The sequence below is a fragment of the Miniopterus natalensis genome, chromosome 17 (genome assembly GCF_054644295.1).
Source record: "Miniopterus natalensis isolate mMinNat1 chromosome 17, mMinNat1.hap1, whole genome shotgun sequence".
NCBI classification, from domain to species: domain Eukaryota; kingdom Metazoa; phylum Chordata; class Mammalia; order Chiroptera; family Miniopteridae; genus Miniopterus; species Miniopterus natalensis.
Genome location: NC_142097.1, coordinates 16,646,066 through 16,655,255, shown reverse-complemented (window position 1 = coordinate 16,655,255; position 9,190 = coordinate 16,646,066). Strand labels below are relative to the sequence as shown.

The 9,190-nt window shown below is 50.9% G+C and overlaps 2 protein-coding genes across 3 annotated transcripts in view; both read right to left on the bottom strand.

The window, feature by feature from the left end:
• Nucleotides 1-25: 25 nt before the first annotated feature.
• On the bottom strand, nt 26-3,996 carry DHRS13 (dehydrogenase/reductase 13). The gene is made up of 5 exons (XM_087826557.1): nt 3,870-3,996; nt 3,665-3,783; nt 2,551-2,674; nt 2,036-2,347; nt 26-708 (listed from the first exon to the last, which is right to left on the bottom strand). Exons 1-5 carry the CDS (start codon nt 3,994-3,996, stop codon nt 272-274), a joined length of 1,119 nt encoding a protein of 372 aa, XP_087682683.1. The 3' UTR covers nt 26-271.
• A 2,539-nt stretch (nt 3,997-6,535) lies between these two features.
• Nucleotides 6,536-9,190, bottom strand: part of PHF12 (PHD finger protein 12) — a 39,263-nt gene continuing 36,608 nt past the window's right edge. For both annotated transcript variants that reach the window (XM_016201948.2, XM_087826006.1), the window contains 2 exons: nt 8,161-8,299; nt 6,536-7,796 (listed from right to left, as the gene is read on the bottom strand). In XM_016201948.2, the coding sequence (XP_016057434.1) occupies nt 7,462-7,796; nt 8,161-8,299 (474 nt within the window). In that variant the 3' untranslated portion in view covers nt 6,536-7,461. The remainder of the gene's footprint in view (nt 7,797-8,160; nt 8,300-9,190) is intronic.

The following is a 9,190-nucleotide window of genomic DNA, read 5'->3' as shown; positions in this document are numbered from 1 at the left end:
ATGCGTACACACACACACACACACACACACACACACACACACACCCAGCCTCTCAAACTTGGCTTACTGTGATCCTCAGAAAGAAATAACCGCCCATTATTTCCTCCTTTCCACTAGAAAAAGAGCTGTCCAGGTCATACCTTGAAGCCCCAGAAAGTAACCATGGAGGTAAAAATTGCAAACTCCTCAATGGCCAGCCCAAGGACTGGCACACTGCTAAGGTTTTCAAGGGCCACCAAGTCCCATAGCAAGCATCCCAGCCCCGGGGGGGTTAGGAGGCTTGTGGCTCAGGTTCAGCTTTAACCCAAACTCGGTGTGTGACCTTAGACAAGTCTGGTGAGCTCTGAGGGCTGGGGTAGGGTTCAGAAACTGTGGGCTTCTCAGGGTGGGGACTCCTCAGAGAAGATGGGGTCCCTGGGTCTTCATCAGATTCAGCATCCTCCCCCAGTCCAAGCCCTGCCAGCCTTTTGCTGGCCTCCCACAGCCGGTGAGCTGCACGGTCATCTCTGGCAGGTGGAGGCACCTCCTCCACATGGCAGTTGGCAAAGTATCTTCCACTGAGGGGCTCAATGCCCTCCTGTAGAGCGCAGTACAGGGGCGTCTGGGCACCCCCTCCTGGTGTCCGGAGCACCAGCCAAGCCAGTGGGCGCAAAAGTGGGTGCAGCCATCCAGGAACATGGCGCAGGAACAGCTCTGAGTTCACTGGCCCTGTAAACAGGAGAAAGGAAGGAGTGGGGAGGACAGAGGGTGAGGGCCAGGAAAAAAAGGGTTAGAAGGGAGTGGGGAACAGAGTCTAGTTCCAGGGAAACCAGGGTAGTATTTACTAGGCATTTGGGGATCCTACAAGGTAACCTCACTCATTTCCAACAGCAAGCCTCTTCTCCATCCAAACTCCTTGTACATCTCCATCTCTCAGATTTTGCCCATGCTGTGTCCCCTGTGTGGTACAATTCTGTCTCCATCTTTTCTTTTAGCTCAAGTTCCGTTCTTTTGTTTAACCAGCAAACATTTATTAACACCTATGGTAGACCAGCCACTCTTTTGGACACTAGAGATATGGGATAAAGATTAGTTGCGATTATTATTGTTACTATTGTAATTACTAGTTGTGATTATTATTGTCACTATTATAATTACTGATGAGCCACAGGCAATGACAATTTAGAATGCAGTATGGTAATATGGGTGGGACAGATCTTGTTATGCAGTAACCCGTTCCCTAAAGGCAGGGGTTATTCATCAGTTAACTCATTTGGACTAAAAGCCAAAATGCTTACAGTGGACTTCCAGACCCTAGATGACCCGGCCCATCTCTACACCACATCTCACTCTGTTCTCGCCATGCTAGGCTTCCTGGATTTTCTTAAGCACACCAGGCACTTCTGCCTCAGGGCCTTTGTACTTGCTTTTTGATCTGTTCTTTACACCCTTCTCCCCATAAGGCCACATGATTCATTCTCTCATCTCCTTTAGGCCTCTATTCAAATGTCACCTTTTCAGATATGTCCTGTCATTTCATATTCCTCTTAACCTGTTTTATCTTTCTCCACAGCACTTTATCCCCACCTGTCACTGTATATATTTACTAGTGATCTCTCCCTCCCCTAAACTAGAATGTAAACTATACAAGGATAGGGTCTTTTGGTTGGTTCACTGCTATGTTCCAGCACCAAGATTAATGCCTGGTACATAGTAGGTACTCAGTAAATGCTTCTTGAATGAAAAATCATTATCTTTCATCATTATCATCATATTATCATCAGTCATATGGATGGCGCCGTGGGGTGAGAACCTGGGCCTTTTTCATGGCCATACCCTATCCAGTAGTCAGCATCCAAGCATGTGTAGAAGAGCAGGAACGCAGACAAAGAGCCTGGTTCCAAGATCAGCAAGAAACAGGTCTCTCTTTGGACCACTTTTCCTTCCTGCTCTGAGATTCTGTAGCTCAACGAGAGGCTAGGGGAGCACAGGACAGGGCGAGGATAGGGGAAAGGGAAGCAAAGCAAAGCAAAGCAGCCAAAGAGCCAGACCTCACCTGGGTGGGCTGCGTAGCAGGTGACGCCAGTGCCCTCAAGCTGATTGGCGAGCTCCCTGGCAAACAATACATTGGCCAGCTTACTGTCAGCATATGCCCTGAGCTCCTGCCGCCAGCCCACCACTGGGCGGTCCAAGCGTGTGAAGTCGAGGCGCCCTCGCCGGTGGGCCGCTGAGGATACCACCACCACACGGCTAGGGGCGCATGTCTTCAGCCGGGGCAGCAGCAGATGTGTCAGCAGGAAGGGGCCGATGTGGTTCACTCGCAGCAGCAGGTTAAAGGGCTCCCGGGTCCGGCCACAGGAACTGATCCCTGGGGCAGGGACTAGGTGTGAGCAATTGCTCTGGAGTGATCTCCATAGACCTTGGTGGCCCCATCTGTGAGATGGTAGTAGGGGGCATCCTTCCCACATGTCCACGACCCTCAGCAATGCCTGGCTGGAAGGGACACCTGGCTGGAAGGGATGACTGCCTCCAGCACCCCCCTGCCCCCCTGCAGGGCCTGCTGCCCCTCACCGGCATTGTGGATCAGGATGTCCAGCCGTGGCTCAGAGCTCAGGAAGGCAGTAGCAAAGGCCCGCACGGAGGCCAGACTGGCCAAGTCCAAGGCCATGAAGATGACTTCATTGTTCCCACTCTCCTGTGGAGCAGCAAGGGCTGGGCTTGTTCAACCAGACACCTCTCTCCTCTCCCCCCTCCCCAGGCACCAAATTCTGAGTCTACCTCCTACTATGACTAAGATCTGCCCCTATGCATTAGAATGACGTGGATAAGAGTGTAGACTCTGGATGTAAATCTTGACTATGCCTTTTACAAGAATGTGACCTTGGGAAAGACACTTACTCTCTGGACCTCAGTTCTCTCACTATGAAATGGGAAGCATAATAGTGCCCATCTCATACAGTTGTTGTGAAGATTAAATGAGTTAATATATGTAAAATACTTAGAACAGTCCCTGGCACACAGCACTATGTAGGTATTTGCTATTACTGTATTATTATTGTCCCCTCTGCTTTGCCCTAAAATCTACGACAGACTTTTCATTGGTCTCCTTCCACCCCTCTTGTTCCCTCCAGTCTATGTACCACACAGCCACTGAAGGTTGGTTCCAAGAGGCTATTCTAGATAGTCGAAAGCCTACTGAGGACCCTTCATTGGACCTCCACTGCCCATCCTATAAAATCTGAGCTCCTCAATAAGGTCTGTAAGGGCCTCCTGAACCTGGCCCTGATCCCTTCATTTTGCTTTTTCCCCCTCATACTCTTCCATGCTCCAGCCTCATGAAACCTTTTTTCCTTTTCTTTTTCAGTTTCTTAAGTCAGACCAGCTTTCTTGCCTCAGGGCCTTTGCATATGCTGTTCCCCCTCCTACTGTCATTCATCAGTGTAACTTCTACGGATCCTTAAGCGTCTTAGAACAGCAATTATTTACTTCAGGAAGCCCCTTGCCCAGCAGGGTCTGGTGCGCTTTTTCTGTGACTAGAGCTGCTGTGCACCACCTCTTCCGCAACGAACGGAGTCGCACTCTCCTCTCAGGGACCGGATCCCCCGGAGCCACTCTGTTTCACCTCTCTGTGTCCCGGCGTCTCTGTCCTCTGTTCACCGTCCTACCCACCCCTACCCTCCCTCACCTGGCGGAGGTCGAAGGCGGCAGCCTCACCGCGCTCCCGGCTCCGGCAGGCCAGCACCACGCGCGCTCCTCGGCGCGCCAGCTCCAGCGCCGTCATCTTCCCGATGCCGCTGTTGGCGCCTGCGGAGGGCGGGCGCGAGCCTAGCTGAGCCGGGGGACCACCCCCTGCCGCCCGGCCTCCTCGCCACCCGCCCGCCCGCACTCACCCGTTACCACGGCGGTGCGGCCCCGCAGGCTCACGGCGCCGCCGCACGGCGGGGCCTTCACCAGGTTGTAGTAGACAAGCACGTAGGCGCCCAGCAGCAACCCCGCGCCCAGCAGAAGCGCCTCCATGCCGGCCACGCCTCCGGGCTCCCGCCCAGGCCCCGTGCCGCCCTGGATCGCCGCCTGGCAGCTGCCGATCGGCCCCGCACTGGCTTGGAAGGCGTCGCGCGCCGGAGAATCTTCGGGAGACGGAGGTGGGGGGCGGGGGCCGGAGGGCGGAGGGGGAGGCGGAGGCTGGCTGGAGGCAGGGTAGGGGTGTGTGTGCCTGCGTGTGCGCGTGGGCCCTGCGAGCGCCCCCTAGGGGTCCATCTGCGTCCTCTAGATGTGTGCTTGTGTAAACACCTTCTAGGTGCATGTGTACATTTGAGCCCTGGGAGCGCCCTCTAGGTGTGTGCCTGCGTGAATTCGTTCTAGGTGCATGTATGTGTGACCCGCACCCTGGGAGTGCCCTGTAGGTCTGTACATGCAACCATATACCGTGCGTGTGAATGATTTTTTTGGGTGTGTAATGTGCCTATGGGCCCTGGGATTGCCCTTCATGTTGTGTTTTTCTCCTTTTAGGAGAGGAAGGGAGAGAAACATCAATTTGTTGTTCCACCTGTTCATGCACTCATTGGTTGACTCCCTTCTGACCAGTGATGGAACCCACATCCTTGGCATATGGGGAGGACGCTCTAACCAACTGGGCTACCCGGCCAGGGCTGCGTTCCTGTGTGTATGTGTGCATCATTTTATGTGTTTGGGTCCATGTAGCTGAGAGCCCCTCCAGGTGTGTGCATGCATCTGTAGTCTCTGCATGTGTGTGCTTGAATGAATATGGAATGTACCTGCCCTTTGTATGGTGCTCTATAGCTGAAGGCTTGCAGGAGGGGCTCACAGGGTGTGTGTGAGCCCTCTGGGTGGCAGTATGTAGCAGAGTCTTTCCCTTCTGGAGAGCTCCATGTGTGTACATGAATGCTCTTGTGTCTGAGAGTGAGTTCCATCCTGGATACCTTGTCCTGCATGAACAAATCCTTCCATTCCTATCCTCATAACCCACCTTCAGTTTCTAGGATTCTTCCCTATTCTTCCCATAGAAGCCAAGGAGGTGATAGTGTGTTTCAGCATGGCACCATCAGTTAAGAGTTGTCAGGATTCACTCTCCTTAGCTGTCTGTATCTTCCTGCCTCTGCCCCCCACCCCCTCCACTTCTGAAAGGAAGCAGGAAGAGTGTAATATTTTACTTCCAGGAGGAAATTCTTTGTAGAATGGTTCTCACAGGTGGTAGAAATAGGTGAAGCTCCATTACTCAATGGAAGGTGACTATGAGAGCAGGTGGGTGGGAACAGCTAGGGAGGAAGGGTCTTCCTGCCAGGTGACTTGCCAGAAGAAAGGGCCTTGCCTGAGAATTCCAGTGCAATTTAGTACCCATTGTTTGGCACTTAACGGTGTGCCCTGCAGTGTGGTTAGCCATTGGAAATATGGAGTTGAACAACATATATTTCTGCCCTTAGGGAGTTCAAGAGGCCCATTAGGGCAGGGGCAAAGCTAGACAGGTAGGTGAAAGCCTGGGACAGACCAGATTCCCAGGGAAGTTTCCTATTTAGCTGCACTGTGGATTCAGTGTTCAATTGTAGATGCTATGGGATGAAATATTAAGAACATGAATGCATTCTCCATCTCCATGGCAAAATCTGGGCAGGCCAACAGGCACCCCATACTTGAACAGTGCTGGGATAGACACACAGGTGCTCTCCAGCTACGGAGTTGGAAACTGTCTTTAGGAAAATATCCTGGATAGTTTCTCATACAAGGTCTTCAAGAAGAAATGGATGGAATTTGGTTTAATAAGAGGGTGCAGGACCTTAGAATTTAGGTAATGCACTAGACTTGTCTTTTGAGGAATAGCTGTTGTAGAGAAGTGGTGATCGAAGCCATAGAACGTGTGGCACAGCTGGATCTAGAGACTGGATTTCTTTTTCTTCATGATATTCCTCAGAGATGTTTGAATCAACAAACTGCTCCACACTAGATTCTAAACTCCAAGAGGCAGGGAACATATCTGCCTTGACAACTGCTCATGGCAAGTGAGTTAGACCAAGATCCAGGCACAAAGGAGGGTCAAGTGGTACTTGAATAAATGAATTGCTCCATACCCAGCTAAGGTGACAGGGAAAGGACAAAATGAGGTGATATGATCTCCCAGATCAGATTCATAAAATATGATAGCAAATAATTGGAACCAAAGGCAGCCCCCAACCCCTTAGGTTAAAGCTTCTAGTCCAGAATGCAGAGGTCTCATGCTAGCTCATTGTATTGTCTTGGTTTTGGAGCTAATAGGAGCAAGGGCCTACATACTCTTGGAATCTTATCATGTCAAGTGGTCAAGCCCTCTAAACTCCGAGTCACCAATGAAGGAAGTCATACAACAGCTCCCCTTAGGGGACACATAGGGTACCCTTCCATTTCCACTGCCCCATGCACCTTAGGCTCACTTTCCTCCAACACCTCCCCTCTCCGGATTTCCCTTGGGGAATGCGACTTGTTCAATGAGACTGTGGGACCAAGATCTCAGGGAAGGTTACTTCCAAGGGTGATGACAGGTAGGACAGACAGGCAGAAAACATAATTTGAAGTATTTTTGTTTTTTTATATACAGAATACAGGAAAGTTTCTGTAAAGTCTAAAACATTACAATTACTATGTACATTGGTACTAGTTGTGGGGTGGGAGAAGAGGAGGGAGCCAGGGGTGGGAGGACGGGAGAGGAGTGGCAAGAGAACAAAAAAAGGAGACAAAACAGGTTTACGACAAAAACATTTTTGCTACAATAGACAATTTGAAGAAAACGCTCTACCACATGTAGTACTGTACACAGTTTTTAAAAACATTGAAAAAATGTCATCACTAGATGTATTTACACAAAATCCAAATACACTTTTCCTTATTTGAAATAAAATAGATGGACAACAGAAAAAGGATTCATTTCTTATTTGTCCATAATACACAGTAGCTACCTGTAGTGCAACCGCTGCAGAAAGGGAAAATAACTTGGAGGGTGGGAACCATGGAAGGAGGGTGGGTAGCGATCTTTATATTAAATAAAACAATGATATTGTATAGATTTTGCTGTATGAAAACTGTATTTTTTCTTTTTAATATAAAACTATTGTCACTGCCACAAAATAGAACAAGTTTCTGATTATTTTACAACGGCGGGCGAGGGGGAGGGAGCAGGTGGGTGGGGAACGGTTTTGTATTGGAGGAAGTGTCCATTGGCCTTCCCCTCCCTGCCCACGCTGTTCCTCAGCTCGGGTCTGCCGCTTTCCCATGAAATGTTGAGTACAAATATATGTGCAAATGCCCCCTAGAACTTGAGAAAAGAAAAAGGATTTTTAAAAAACAGTCAAAAGGTTTTCTTCATGTCATGCAAAGATTGTAGTTGAAGGGTTTCTGGTAGAGTATAGAAAAAACCCGGGCTTGGTTTGTGTACATTTTTGCATTGCAGGAGTCTTGGGTTGGGTGGACAGGCGGGTGATGGGGCAGCCACCAGTCCTAGGGAACGGAGTTGGAGCGCAGCACAGGGCCCTGGTGGGGCTTGAGAGAGAGCTTCTCGGCCAAGACCCCATCTTGCAGCAGGCTGGCATCGCCTTTGGGCTGTTTGGTCGCAAACTCAGTGATGCTGAAGACAAACTGCAGACACCCCAGCTTGATGTAGCTGCCATGGTGCAGTAAGGCCGTGCCTTCCCAGCCGGCCCCGCTGCCCCCAATCAAGCTCGAGCTGCTGGCTTTGCAGTTGCAGGGTCTCCGCTGTGGCCCCTGGGCCTGGGAACTCATCATGGCTGCCTCCTCACTTGGCTCTTCATCCTGTTTCTGGTGCCGGCGGCGCCCTGGGGAAAAAGGGAATGGTCACTGGAGAAGAACAGTGAGCAGTCCAACCACCTGGGCTGTTTGCCAGATGGGCCCCTGCACTTCCCCATGTTAAGTGCTGCATGACTGGGGTGAGATATGCTCAGAAAGGACTGGTAAAGTCTGAAGTTCCCAAATAGGTATGTACTCATAAGTGGGTGCACAAGCACTTGGTTCTTCGTGGCCCTCCCTGGGTCTAGGAGTAAGAATCTGGCCAACAGGACCAGGAAGGCAAGAGACAGCAGCACATCACTGGCAGGAAGCCAGAGACACCCTGACTAGGGCCTTAGGAAATGTGTCCAAAAATGGCAGGCTTTGTGGCCACAGGCCTCTGTTCCAACTTACTGATGACACTCTGCACTTTGGCAACAATACTGCTTGGGGGGGTTGGCGGGGTCTTCTCAGAGAAGTCACATGAATACAGCACATTGTCCACCGTTGTCCCGTGCTCACTGTAGTTTAACAGCTCATAATGTTTGGTATTCTGAGGAGGAGGAGGGAAGATAAGATGTGTGGTCTGCTGCGTGGGGCCTGGGGCTAAGGGGAGAGAGGACATATGGAGAAGGCTGTGCTGCTCTACCTGGGGAGCTCTCTTCTTCCCCAATCATGCCCCTCTTCCCTGTACCTTTTGATTGGGGCTCAAAACTCACCTCCTGCGTGCTCTTCCTCCCAGAAGCATGCTCACACCTTTCCCTTCCCCTACAGGTGTGCATCTCCTGAACTCTAAGGGACCCCACATGACTTGCAACCAGGGGAGCAATGGGCAGCAGCAGCTTGTCCTGGGCTAACCTCTTGAACCTGTCTCCAAGGCTCCCCTTTCTCAGACTTTGCAGAGCGCTGAAGCAGCCCTGTTGCTCAGCACTCCTGTTGCTTCTTCTATCCTAAGCCCTTCCTTGTTTCACTGTCCCCAGCTTTAATAAATGTACTCTCAAAATAAAAATAAAAAAAAGACAAAAAGAATCACCCCCCTCAAGGAAGCCTTCCTTCTTAGACTATAGCCCCCCCCCCCCCCCCCCCGCAACTGCTTTATTCTGCCTCCTCAGCACTGGATCTTGTTGAAATTACTGGCACATGAGATGATGAAACTCACAGGTTGCACTAAGAGGGCTTGGCTTCCTTTTATGCTGTTCCCTTTCCATGCTTAGCTTCCCCTGCCCCACCCCGCTCCAACTGAGCCTGTGATCAATCTCAGGAGATATGGTAGCCAGCTCCTGGGGAGCAGGTGGCCATGGTAGAATGCCCTTTTCACACCAAGACTCTTCTCCTCCCTGGATGACAAGGAGGGAAGAAAAGGAGAGGACACCCAACTCCCTTCCTCTCTCCCAGGGTACTGAACAAACCCAGTGCTTGGGAGAGGCCCCAGGTTATGAGAGCT